Consider the following 13,822-nt stretch of genomic DNA (forward strand, 5'->3'; position numbering starts at 1 on the left):
AGGTAGAAAACAAAGATCCTGCCTGGGAAGCAAACAGCTAACAATGCAGAGGAGGGAGACAGATAATAAACAATGAATATGTATTAGTATATTCTTCTCTACTAAAAAATACAAAAAACTAGCTGGGCGAGGTGGCAGACACCTGTAGTCCCAGCTACTCAGGAGGCTGAGGCAGGAGAATTGCTTGAACCCAGGAGGCAGAGGTTGCAGTGAGCTGAGATCACGCCACTGCACTCCAGCCTGGGCAACAGAGCAAGACTCTGTCTCAAAATAAATAAATAAATTGGGCATGGTGGTGGGCGCCTGTCTCGGGAGTCTGAGGCAGGAGAATCGCTTGAACCCAGGAGGCGGAGGTTGCAGTGAGCTGAGATCACGCCACTGCACTCCAGCCTGGGCAACAGAGCAAGACTCTGTCTCAAAATAAATAAATAAATAAATAAATTCCTGTCTTTTGCAGCAGTGGGGATGGATGCAGTAATGTGTAGGCCATTATCTTAGGTGAAACAACTTACAAACAGAAAATCAAATCAGGCATGTTCTCATAAGTGGGAGCTAAATACTGCGTACACATGTACCTAAGAATGTGGAATAGTCACTGGGGACTTGGAAGAGTTGTGGGCAGGGGGGGACAGCGTTAAGACATTACTTAATGGGGCCAGGCGCGGTGGCTCATGCCTATAATCCCAGCACTTTGGGAGGCCGAGGCGGACGGATCACGAGGTCAGGAGATCGAGACCATCCTGGCTAACATGGTGAAACCCCGTCTCTACTAAAAAAAAAAAAAAAAAAAAAAAAAATTCGGGCAGCATGGTGATATGCCTGTAATCCTAGCTACTTGGGAGGCTGAGGCAGAAGAATTGCTTGAACCTTGGGGAGGTGGAAGTTGCAGTGAGCCGAGATTGCGCCAGTGTACTCCAGCCTGGGCAACAGAGGGAGACTCCATCTCAAAAAAAAGAAATTACTTAATGGGTATAATGTACACTATTTGGGTGATGGTTATACAAAAAGCCCAGACTTCACCACTATGCAATATATCCACGACAAAAAACTGCACTTACACCCCTTAAATTTATACAAATAAAAAAATTTTGAAATGTTCTTATATGGATGTCTCCAGTTTACCTCTACAGGGTTTAAAATCCCAGGACTTCCCAGTGTCTGCATCTTCTCCTGCCTGGCCTCCCAACTATGCTTATCACAAAAACGGGTACAACCAGAACACTGATGGAAAGGGGCTTGGTAGCACTGGGTGTGTAGATTCCCATGGGCCTACACTGTCATCATCCCCAAACCACTGTGTGTGTCAGGACCTGTTGCTATACCTCCATCAGTTCCAGGCCAAGCCAGAGAAGCCAAACCACAGCCCAGAACTTCTGTTCCAGGCACACGATAAAGTTTCACTTAACACCAGTTCTCCTTCAAGTTGTCATACCTGAAACTGCACTTGAAATAGTCTTTCTGAGGCTAACTACCTGGAAAGAAATCTTTTTGGAATTATGTTCTACTTCTGAAAAGAAAGACTCTTCCGCTTACTTTAGAATAATGAACTGGCTAATAGATCTAACTCAAGGTGCTTTACTTTCTACTGAAAAGAGATCCACTTCTTCACAATACAAGGGCTATAAAAATAGCACACAAAATTAAAATTGTTCCTCCCTCACACGATCAAGTTGTTTTCAACATGTCATTTAACACCTCTGATTTTAAAGACTTGGAAAAAGTCTCGGAGCCTGAAGGTATGAAGAATGATACCATATCAACTAATTTTTGTGTAGCACTTTCTCCTTTACAGATCATTTTCATATCATTCACTTGTTCAATGAACAGTTATTGAACACCTGCTTTGTTCGAGGCACTGTTCGAGGTAGAAAACAAAGATCCTGCCTGGGAAGCAAACAGCTAACAATGCAGAGGAGGGAGACAGATAATAAACAATGAATATGTATTAGTATATTCTGTGTTCTGTTAGGAGAAGCTGTATCCCACAAAGAAAGGAGATGGCTGGGATAGAAGGAGAGGAGCTACAAGTTTTTTGGTATTTATTTACTGATTGATTGAGTGAGTGACGGAGTCTTACTGTCGCCCAGGCTGGAGTGCAGTGGCACAATCTTGGCTCACTGCAACCTCTGCCTCCCAGGTTCAAGTGATTCTCCTGCCTTAGCCTCCCGAGTAGCTGGGATTACAAACGCCCACCATAATGCCTGGCTAATTTTTTGCATTTTTGGTAAAAATGGGGTTTCACCATGTTGGCCAGGCTGGTCTTGAACTTCTGAGCTCAAGTGATCCGCCCACCTGGGCCTCCCAAAGTGTTGAGATTACGGGCGTGAGCCACTGCTCCTGGCCCTTTTGTTTTTCTGAGACAGGGTATTACTCTGTCACCTAGGTTGCAGTGCTGTGATCTCAGTTCACTGCAGACTCAACTTCCTGAGCTCAAGTGATCCTCCTGCCTCAGCCTCTTGAGTAGCTGACAGCTGGGACCACAGGTGCACGCCACCACACCTGGCTAGTTTTTATATTTTTTGTAGAGACAAAGTTTTGCCATGTTACCCAGGCTGGTCTCAAGCTCTTGAGCTCAAGCGATCCACCCACCTTGGCCTCCCCAAGTACTGGGATTACAGGCCTGAGCCACTACCCCAGACCAAAGCTGCAGTTTTAAGTAGGAAGGTCAGGCCTTCTAAGAAAGTGATCCCTGAAAGGGAACACTTGTAGCAACCTGGGAGAAGAGTAGCTTGGAGACGGAGGAGTCCCAGTAGGGCACATCGAATGTGTGATGAACAGCGAGGTGGTCAGGGTAGATAGAGAGGCGTGAGGGCAGGGAATGGTGGAAATGGGTCAATACTTAACAACAGATAGTGTCTATTGGCTGTGTTGTACTCACCGCTTCAGGCAATAAAACCCATGCCCTTTTAAATTTAAAAAAATTTTAAATTTATGTGGCGCCTGTCGCCAGCCAGCAAGCTCACGGCAAGCTGAGTGCTCTCCATGTTTTTTTTGTTTGTTTGTTTGAGCTAGAGTCTTGCTCTGTTGCCCAGGCTGGAGTGCAGTGGTACAATCTTGGCTCACTGCAACCTCTGCCTCCCAGGTTCAAGTGATTCTCCTGCCTCAGCCTCCCAAGTAGCTGGGATTATAGGTGTGTGCCACCATGCCTGGCTAATTTTTTGTATTTTTAGTAGAGACAGGGCTTCACTATGTGGGCCAGGCTGGTCTTGAACTCCTGACCTCAGGTGGTCTGCTCGCCTCGGCCTCCCAAAGTATTGTGATTATAGGTGTGAGCTACCGCGTCTGGCCCCATGCTCATTTTAAAAGGTTTAAAAATACAAAGAACTTTCTGGTTGATACTTGGGTAACAAGAAAGTTTGATGAACTAGAAAATCCTATTCTCAGAACATCCTGGAGTAATCTAGCCAATGTGTGATCACGTACAACCTGCTCGGGTACTCAGGTACAGTAAAGGAGAGACCCTGCTTCAGAAGTCTGACAGGATGAGTGTGTGGAGCTAGGCCTAGTGCATGGTTCTGTGTGGACCCAGCTGTTTACTTTGGAAAAGTTGCAGAGCTGCTAGGGGCTTTGGTTTTTCCATTTGTAAACTGAGGCTAATAACACTTACCTAATAAGACAACTAGGCTGTCATCACAAAATGAACATGCTGTCAACCTGTGTGTTAAAGTCTAAATAAATTTTTACTTTTTATGCACACTGATGGGATCAATTTTCCACTAGTCAGTTATTAATGTTTACTAACTAGTTCACATCCATTTACAGTCTACGTGGCTTTCTAGTCAAAGGGTTCTCCCTGAAGCTGTGGCACATTTCTAAAAGTGTTAAAAGCTGGAGCATTTCACAAATAGGGCCAAAAACAAATTATCATCTTTAGGAAAGCACAAAAGGGGAAAAAAACCAGAAATGGTCATAGCATGTTAACAGTCCCCAGGAAGGCAGTCAGTGAAGTCTGTTGAGAAAGGCTGGCTATATGTGCATAAATGGGGGCACTTAGGCAAGTTTTCTTTGAGTCCTGGTCTACTCATTTGTGAAATGTGGATGACGACAGTACCCGATGTGTCAAGAGTGATGCAACACAGCACCTCGCAGTACTAAGCCAGGTCGTCAGTTAGCACTAAGCACTCTTACTATTACCTCCACCTGGCACAAAGCAAACTGAGATCTTAGGTGGGCCCATCATGTGTCATCTGATTGTCTTAGAAGTTCTTTTTTTCTTTTTTAAAGACAGAGTTTTGCTCTTCTGGCTCAGGCTAGAGTGCAATGGCACAATCTTGGCTCACTGCAACCTACGCCTCCCGGGTTCAAGCGATTCTCCTGCCTCAGTCTTCTGAGTAGCTGGGATTACAGGTACCTGCTACCAAGCCCGAATAATTTTTTTGTATTTTTAGTAGAGATGGGGTTTCACCATGTTGGTCAGGCTGGTCTCGAACTCCTGACCTCAGGTGATCCATCTGCCTCGGCCTTCCAAAGTGCTGGGATTACAGGCGTGAGCCATTGCTCCTGGCCACAAGTTCTTATTAATAAAGCATTTCTGCATAATCCTTCTATCCAGGTTTGATTAATTAACAAATTCACATTTTTTTCTGAGTACCTTCTATGGGCCACACACTGGAACACAAAGAATTTTCCTTATCTAACAAATTTCCTATTAGCAATGTTCTAAATAGCTAGTATCTTGAATAGGACTTATTTTCACACCAAGACCAACTGCTTGTTACGCATCTGTCTCTTCAACACAAGGAAGGAGCTCAGTGTATGGGAATGTTAAATGGCTGATAATGAAACCTCCTTGCTCATGAACTAAAGAATGTCGGCCAGTGCGCCCGACTGGGTGCTATTTTATATAGAAAAAATGTTTGCAAGATGTTAAGGTTAAGTGTTGACAGTTGCATACACACACATGTGACTAGAAGTCAACTCAGTAGTTTCACCCTTATTAGGGTAAAACTTTAACTCCAAAACTCTGCTACCTCACAGGCACAGCAAATGTTTAAGGAAATCTGCATTTAACTTAGACATTTGCTGATGGAAATTTGGCGTTGGTTTGTTCAAATTAGTAAGGTTAAGAAGATCTTAAATTCAGCTGGGTGCGGTGGCTCACGCCTGTAATCCCGGCACTTTGGGAGGCCAAGGCGGGTGGATCACTGGAGGTCAGGAGTTCGAGACGAGCCTGGCTAACATGGTGAAACCTCGTCTCTACTAAAAATACAAAAATTAGGCGGGTGGCTGTAATCCCAGCTACTTGGAGGCTGAGGCAGGAGAATTGCTTGAGCCTGGTAGGCAGAAGATGCAGTGAACCGAGATTCTGGCACTGCACTCCAGCCTGGGTGACAGAGCAAGACTCTGTCTCAAAAAAAAAAACAAAAACAAAAACAAAAAAATCTCAAATTACTCAAATTAATAACCTAACATTACACCCTGAGGAACTAGAAAAACAAGAGCCAACCAACCCCAAACTGGCCGCTTCCTTATGTTGAAGAGACTAATGCATAACACGTAGTTGGTCCTAAAATGTTAAGAAGGAATGAGAATTGGTGTGAAAATAAGTCCTATTTATGCTGGAGGCTGCAAATTTTTTGGTGTGGAAAAATCAGACACTGGCAATGACCTTGGGCAGTAGGATATAAATAACTCCCACAAGCTTAGCGTTGCAATAATGGAAGACTAGGCATAAATGGGTTAAATATAATTGGAATAATCATAAGCTAGCTCTTTAAAGAGAATTTCAGGCATTCTCCCCCTGCAACATCCAGAAGAAAAAAGTCTTGCTTGAACAAGTTTTCTGTGACTCCGGAGACTTTTATAACCATATAGTAAGAGTATAAAAATTTAGCAAATGGGCCAGGTGGATCACTTGAAGTCAGGAGTTTGAGACCAGCTGGCCAACATTGTGAAACCCTGTCTCTACTAAAAATTCAAAAATTAGCTGGGCGTGGTGGTGCGTGCCTGTAGTTCCAGCTACTCGGGAGGCTGAGGTACAAGAATCACTTGAACCTGGGAGTCGGAGGTTATAGTGAGCCAAGACCACCCTACTGCACTCCAGCTCTGGGTGACAGAGCGAGACTCCGTCTCAAAACAAAAACGAAAACAACAACAACAAGAAATTTAGCAAATGACAGCTTGTGTTAACAACAGCTATTATGTGTATATATTTCTTCACTCGATCTTAGCCAAAAGGCTGAGAAATGACATACATATTTCTTTAGGTCACAGAGAGTCTGGCTTATTACTAAAAGGTGCTCCTCTCTAACTCATTCTAGGAGGCCAGAATCATTCTGAGTCCCAAACCTGGCAGAAACAACAAAAGAAGAACACTTCAGGCTAACGTCCCTGATGATTAAACAACAGAATACGCATTCTTCTCATCTGCACATGATACATACTCTAAAATAAACCACACAATTGGTTACAAAACAACTGTATAGCAAATTAAAAACAAACCCCAAATCACACCAACCACACTCTAGGACCACAGCACAATAAAAATAGAAATCAATACTAAGAAGATTGTTCAAAACCATTTGATTACATGGAAATTAAACAACCTGCTCCTGAATGACTTTCGGGTAAGGCAGAAATCAAGCAATTCTTTGAAACTAATAAGTACAAAGATACAACATACTAGAATCTCTTGAACAAAGCTAAGGCAGTGTTAAGAGGAAGGTTTATCGTGCTAAACATCTACACCAAAAAGTTAGAAAGATCTCAAATTAATAACCTGACATTGCACCTTGAAGAACTAGAAAAACAAGAGCAAACCAACCCCAAAGCTAGCAGAAAACAAGAAATACCCAAAATCAGAGCTGAACTAAATGAAACTGAGACATGAAAAAACATACAAAAGATAAATGAAACCAGAAATTGGTTATTTGAAAGAATACATAAGAATGACAGACCACTAGCTAGACTAATTAAAAAAAGAGAGAAGATCCAAATAAACACAATCAGAAATGACAAAGGGGACATTACCACCAACCCCACAGAAAAATACATATAACTATCATAGAACATTATGAACACCTCTATGCACATAAACTAGAAAATGTAGAAGATATGGATGAATTCCTGGACACATACACATTCCCAAGACTGAGCCAGGAAGAAATCAAATCCCTGAACAGACCAATAATGAGCTCTGAAATTGAATCAGTAATAGACAGCCTACCAACCACCAAAAGCCCAGGACCAGACAGTTTCACAGTTGAATTCTAACAGATGTACAAAGATGAGCTGGTAGCACTCTCACTAAAACCATTCCAAAAAATTGAGGAGGAGGTACTCCTCTCTAACTCATTCTAGGAGGCCAGTATCATTTTGACTACCAAACCTGGCAGAAACAACAAAAAAAGAAAACTTCAGGCCAATATCCCTGATGAACATAGATACAAAATTCAACATAATACTGGCAAAACGAATCCAGCAGCAGCACAACAAAAAGTTAATTCAGCACAAACAAGTAGGCTTTACCCCTGGGATGCAAGGTTGGTTCAACATATGAAAATCAATTAAACGTGATTCATCACATAAACAGAACTAAAAACAAAAACCACAGGATTATTTCAATAGATGCAAAAAAAAAAAAGCTTCCAATAAAATTCAACCTCACTTTATGTTAAAAACCCTCAAAAAACTAGGTAATGAAGGAACATAACTCAACATAACTCAAAATAATAAGAGCCATCTACGACAAACTCACAGCCAACATCTTATTGAACGAATGGGCAAAGGCTGGAAGCATTCCCCTGGAGAACTGAAACAAGACCAGGATGCCCACTCTCACCATATCTATTCAACATTAGTACCGGAAGTCCTAGGCAGAGCAATCAGGCAAGACAAAGAAATAAAAGGGATCCAAATAGGAAAAGAAGAGGTCAAACTTCTGTGTGTGCAGATGATATGATTTTATATACAGAAAACTCCATAGTCTTGGCCCAAAAGCTCTTAGATCTGATAAACCAGCAGTCCCCCATCATTTCGGCACCAGGGACAGGTTTCGTGGAAGACAATTTTTCCACGGATTCAGGGGATGGGGTGGGGGATGGTTTTGGGATGAAACTGTTCCATCTCAGATCATCAGGCATTAGAGTCTCATAAGGAGTGTGCAATCTAGATCTCTCGCAAGCGCAGTTCACAATTGGGTTCACATGCCCATAAGAATCTAATGCTGTCACTAACCTGACAGGAGGAAGAGCTCAGGCATTAATGCTGGCTAGCCCACCACTCACCTCCTGCTGTGTGGCCCAATTCCTAACAGAATATGGACCAATACCGGTCTGTGACCCAGGAAGATGGGGACCCCTGTGATAAACAACTTCAGCAAAGTTTCAGGGTACAAAATCAATGTACAAAAATCAGTAGCATTTCTCTACACCAACAACATCAGTTGAGTGCTGAATCAAGAATGCAATCCCATTTACAACAGCCACACACAAAAAATACCCAGGAATATAGCTAACCAGGGAGGTGAAAGATCTCTACAATAAGAATTAAAAACACTGCTGAAAGAAATCAGACATGACACAAACAAATGGAAAAACAATCCATGCTCATGGATAGGAAGAATAGATACCATTATAATGGTCATACCGCCTAAAGTGCTTTACAGATTCAATGTTGTGCCTGTCAAACTACCAATGACATGCTTTACAGAATTAGAAAAAGCTATTCTAAAATTCATATGGAACCAAAAAAAAAAAAAAAAAAAAAAAAAAGCCTGAAGAGCCAAAGCAATCCTAAGCAAAAAGAACAAAGCTGAAGACATCACATTACATTACATGACTTCAAACTATACTACAAGGCTATAGTAATCAAAACATCACAGTTCTGGAAAAAAAACAGACATACAGACCAACAGAACAAAATAGCCTAGAAATAGAGCTTCATACCTACAACCATCTGATCCTTGACAATGCTGGCAAAGACAAGCAATGGGGAAAGGACTCCCTATTCAATAAATGGTGCTGGGACAAGAAGCTAGCCATATGCCAAAGAATAAAACTGGGTCCCTTCCTTACACCATATACAAAAATCAACTCAAGATGAATTAAAGACTTAAATGTAAACCCTAAAACTATAAAAACCCTCGAAGAAAACCTAGGAAATACCATTCTGGACATAGGCCCTTGCAAAGATTTCATGATGAGGACAGCAAAAGCAATCATAACAAACAAAAAATTACAAATAGGACCTAATTAAACTAAAGAGCCTCTTTACAGCAAAAGGAACTATCAACAGAATAAACAACCCACAGAATGGGAGAAAATATTTGCAAGCTATGCATCTGACAAAGGTCTAACATCAAGCATCTATAAGGAACTTAAAGCAAATTAACAAGAAAACCAAAAAACCCCATTAAAAAGTGGGCAAAGGACATGAACACACACTTTTCAAAAGACGACATAAACATGGCCAACAAGCATATGAAAAAATGCCCAATATCACTAATCGTTAGAGAAATGCAAATCAAAACCACAATGAGATGCCATCTCACACCAGTCAGAATGTCTATTATTAAAAAGTCAAAAAATTAACAGATGCGAGGTTGTGGAGAAACAGGAACACTTAGACACCGCTGGTGGGAATGTAAATTACTTCAGTCACTGTGGAAAGCAGTTTGGCGATGTCTCAGAACTTAAAACATAAGTAGCATTTGCCCCAGCAATCTCTGTACTGGGTACACACCCAAAGGAATATAAATCTTTCTACCATAAAGACACATGCATGCTTATATTCATCACAGTACTGTTCACAATAACAAGGTCACGGAATCAACCTAAATATCCATCAATGATAGACTGGATAAAGAAAACGTGGTATGTATACACTATGGAATACTATGTAGCCACAAAAAGAATGAGATCATTTCATCTGCAGCAACATGGGTGGAGCTAGAGGTAATTATCATTATCTTAAGTGAACTAACACAGGAACAGAAAACCAATACCGCACGTTCTCATTTATAAATGGGAGCTAAACACTCAGTACACATGGACACAATGAAGGGAACAACAGACTCCGGGGCCTACTTGAGGGTGGAGGGTGGGAGGAGGGTGAGGATGAAAACACCACCTATGAGGTATTATGCTTATCACCTGGGTGCCAAACGATCTGTATACCAAGCCCTTGCACCAGCAACATGCGATCTACTTATATAACAAATCTGTACATGTACCCCTGAAATGAAAATAAAAGTTAAATGAAAAAGCCTTTATCAATAATAGTGCAGACAACTTCTGTATCTGAATAAAAATTCTAGGCTGTACATCACAGATTTTCAGAATCTTAAAATGTTAACTTTATTTATAGAATATTCTGTTCCCTATTACAACTATTAGTCAATTTGGAAATCTTATGACATAAACATTGATGGTCCACGCACAGGAGAACTGGAAATCAAATCCTGCTGAAAACTCAGGCTTACCGGACCCTGAAGACTTCCATCCTCCCTGTCAATACTGCCTCGAGAGAGTCTCACATCAGGTTTCTGAAGAAATTAAAACAAAATCAAAACAATTTCATTTTTGATTTGAAAATTATCGACAGATTCTGTATTAAATTCCTTCCTTTTTTAACACAATTGTTCTCATAGTGGAAAGTTCCCCAATTTCAAAAGAATTCCAGTGATGATGAATGAAGGCTGGCTGCCTTGGGAAGAACCGCATTCCTCTCCACACACGCACACCTTACAGACTGGCACCTGCACTGGCCCACCCAGTGCTGGAGAAGCTACACTTCGCTTCTACTCCAAGTAGCACAGCAGGCTTTCTTCTTCACTGAGACCTGCAACCCCAGGATAAAAATACCAGGCATTACTTGCGGCTTTCTGACAGAATATGGCTCATATGGATTTGGCTGTCTTGCCAAAGCAGCAAATGAATTCAATTACAAGACTGCTTTCCCACACTGCATCTAGAATATAGAAACCAAACAGATAAATCTAGATTTCATGTAAATAATAGTACAGAAATTTCACCAGTATCAGAATAAACGAAGTAGGCTACATGTCTTTATGGTGAAGGAACAGGGCAGAAAGGCTTTTCCTCATGAAAACAACCCCGTGCTCCTGCAGCATGGGTTCCGTGGAGCCTTCAGCCACACTGGCCACATACTTCTGCCTGGAAAACTTCTGTTTACTCTTCAAGGCTCAGCCAGATACCCTTTCTGGGCAGCATGTTTCCTAATTCAAGCAGAGCTGGTCGTTTCTTAGCCTGTGCCTTACAGGTATCTCTCTACATTGGTACAGATCATGCACAATTACTTCCCTCATTAGAGATGGAGCATCTTGATGTCTTATTTGTCTGTGTATCTCCTATTTCCCACACCTGAACCTGTCACTGAACACACCATCTGCAACCACTTGTTGGGTAGGGGATCGAGACATAAGCTTCACCTCTCCCTTCTTTTCCAATTCCAGTGCTGTAGCCCAAACCCCTTTCATTGTACCAGTTCCTCCTAGGCTTTCTGCCTCTGTCTTAACTATCTCTAATGAAAGCAGGGGTCAGTGGTGGGTGCCAGGGTGTAGTAGGAAGTTGGTAAAGGACACAGCCACCATTAAGATAAGAGTGATCCTCTGATGGCTCAGAGGTAAACAGACTTTCCAGGACAGGGGCCCTGCAGTGGCCTTTGCCTTCTTCCTCCCTTCCCCCTTTCTTTCCCTCCCAGGCACAGTGCCTGCAGGTAGTTGGCTAAGGTCTGAGAACAGCTCCTACCAGGAAGTGGGTAAAGGAGCTCCTGATGGCTAATCACTAAAAGGGGGCTCTGGCTGATTGCTGTTAACAGTCCTCAGGGATTCCATGTGGGAAAAGGTGAAACTTGTGTGTTGTCCCTGAATTTAGGGCAGACTTTGGCTCACTTATGGAAAAACATTCTAATAATCAGAGGCATCCTGAAACAGAATAGACAGACTTGACAGCAGTAGCAGAGAGTAAGCAAAGAGGGCAAAAGTCACAACTTACTTGTTACCTGTTCATTCAACAGAATTACAAAACAGCTCATGTATATCAGCCCCATATCCCTAGTGCCCAGCACAGTTTCCGGCTGGTGCGCACTCAACACATCAATGTTGACTGAATTAACCTCTATGCTACTATATAAAAAAAAGATGTTCTCTTTAATGTAAAAATATTCATTTAAAAACAATAGCTAAATATAGGTGGAAAATGACCTAAATCCTCAAATGCAGTGTTGGGTGTGGTGGTGTGTGCCTGCAATTTCACCTATTTGGGAGGCTGAGGTGGGAGGACCCCTTGAGGCCAGGATATCAAGACCAGCCTGGGTGACATAGTGAGAACTCATCTCTACAAAGAAAAAAATTTTAAAAATTAGCTGGGCATGATGGTGTGTGCCTGAGTCCCAGCTACTGGAGAGGCTGAGGTGGGGGGATGGTTTCAGCCCAGGAGTCTGAGGCTGTAGTGAGCTACCATTGTGCCATGGCACTACACCCTGGGTGACTAAGCAAGACTTCGCTCTGTTAGAACTCTGTCAATGAGTAAACCAGAAAAGTTTAGAATAAGTATTTCCAAACTCTGACAAGCATAACTTAAAACATTGTACGGTGTTTATATGTACTATAATATCAAGGAACAATAATTTAAAAAATGAATTCTTACTGCCGATGTGATATATATAACTAATGCCCACACAGGGGAAGTCAAACCCAGAGGCATGCAGTTGGTGACTATGGCAGAAAGTATGCTGTGTCTTATCAGAGAGGCCTATCCCATTAGTTGTGGACAGCTGTGGCTGGGTGTGAAAGAGCTCCAGAGAAAATTGAGAGGTAGGTAGTTCCTGACTTCCAGCATAGAATCTTCTCTGACAGGTAAGATAGACATGAATAGACAGAAAGGAAACCAGGCAAACACACGTAATATTTCAACCATTGATTCCAACTGGCAACTGAAAGGGAACTCACTGGGGCGGTCCTATTCCATGGAGTAGAACCCACAGATTCTATTCCACGGAATGTTGAGGTTCTGCTACTGTCTGAATGAAGTGGCAGCTTTCTGGGGCCTAAACATCCCAGATATACTTAAGAAAAATATTCCAAAACACAATGGACTTTGAGAAAAAGTACCTGAGAAGACGAGACTTCAGGTTGACAATTCACAGAACATTACTCAACGTAAATATCAAGGTCAGGAAAGATTTCGGGAAGACCAAGGAACTGTTCAAGCTTAAAGGAAACTCAAGAGATATGATAACTAAATACATCTCACGATCCACGACTTTTTTCTAGAAAGGACATTCTGTGGACAACTGGTAAAACATGAAGAGTCTGTTGATTAGCTAACAGTATTGTATTATTGCTAATTTCCCAACATTGGTAACTCGGCTGTGGTTATTTAAGAGAACATCCTTACTTTTAGGAAATTCACATTGAACTATTTTAAAAAGTAGGATATCTGGTATTTACTTCCAAATGGTTCAGAAAAAATGGTATGTACAAATATGCAAAGCAAATGAGGTCAAACGTTAACAACTGGAGACTCCAGGTAAAGGGAATGTGAGAATTCTTTGTACCATTCTTGCAACTTTTAAAATGTCTGAAACTATCCTTTCCTCTTTTGCCCATTTACTTGAGGGACAAGCTGGGAGCTAGGTCTGCTCAGGGGTTTTGTTGAAGGGCTCTAAACAGAGAGTGGAGGTGATTAGGTTTGACTCTATTGTAGCAGGAAGGACAACAATTTTTATTTTATTTTATTATTTATTTTATTTTATTTTTTGAGACAGTCTCGTTCTGTCGCCCAGCCTGGAGTGCAGTGGCCGGATCTCAGCTCACTGCAAGCTCCGCCTCCCGGGTTCACGCCATTCTCCTGCCTCAGCC

At 41.9% G+C, this 13,822-nt stretch overlaps 1 protein-coding gene across 1 annotated transcript in view; it reads right to left on the bottom strand.

The window, feature by feature from the left end:
- The window catches only part of PTK2 (protein tyrosine kinase 2), a 342,995-nt gene that overhangs the window by 17,029 nt on the left and 312,144 nt on the right, over positions 1-13,822 (bottom strand). Inside the window, exon 31 of the mRNA XM_011990150.1 lies at positions 10,421-10,483. Within this exon, the coding sequence (XP_011845540.1) occupies positions 10,421-10,483 (63 nt within the window). The remainder of the gene's footprint in view (positions 1-10,420; positions 10,484-13,822) is intronic.

This window comes from Mandrillus leucophaeus, unplaced genomic scaffold (assembly GCF_000951045.1).
Source record: "Mandrillus leucophaeus isolate KB7577 unplaced genomic scaffold, Mleu.le_1.0 Scaffold371, whole genome shotgun sequence".
Lineage (NCBI taxonomy): Eukaryota > Metazoa > Chordata > Mammalia > Primates > Cercopithecidae > Mandrillus > Mandrillus leucophaeus.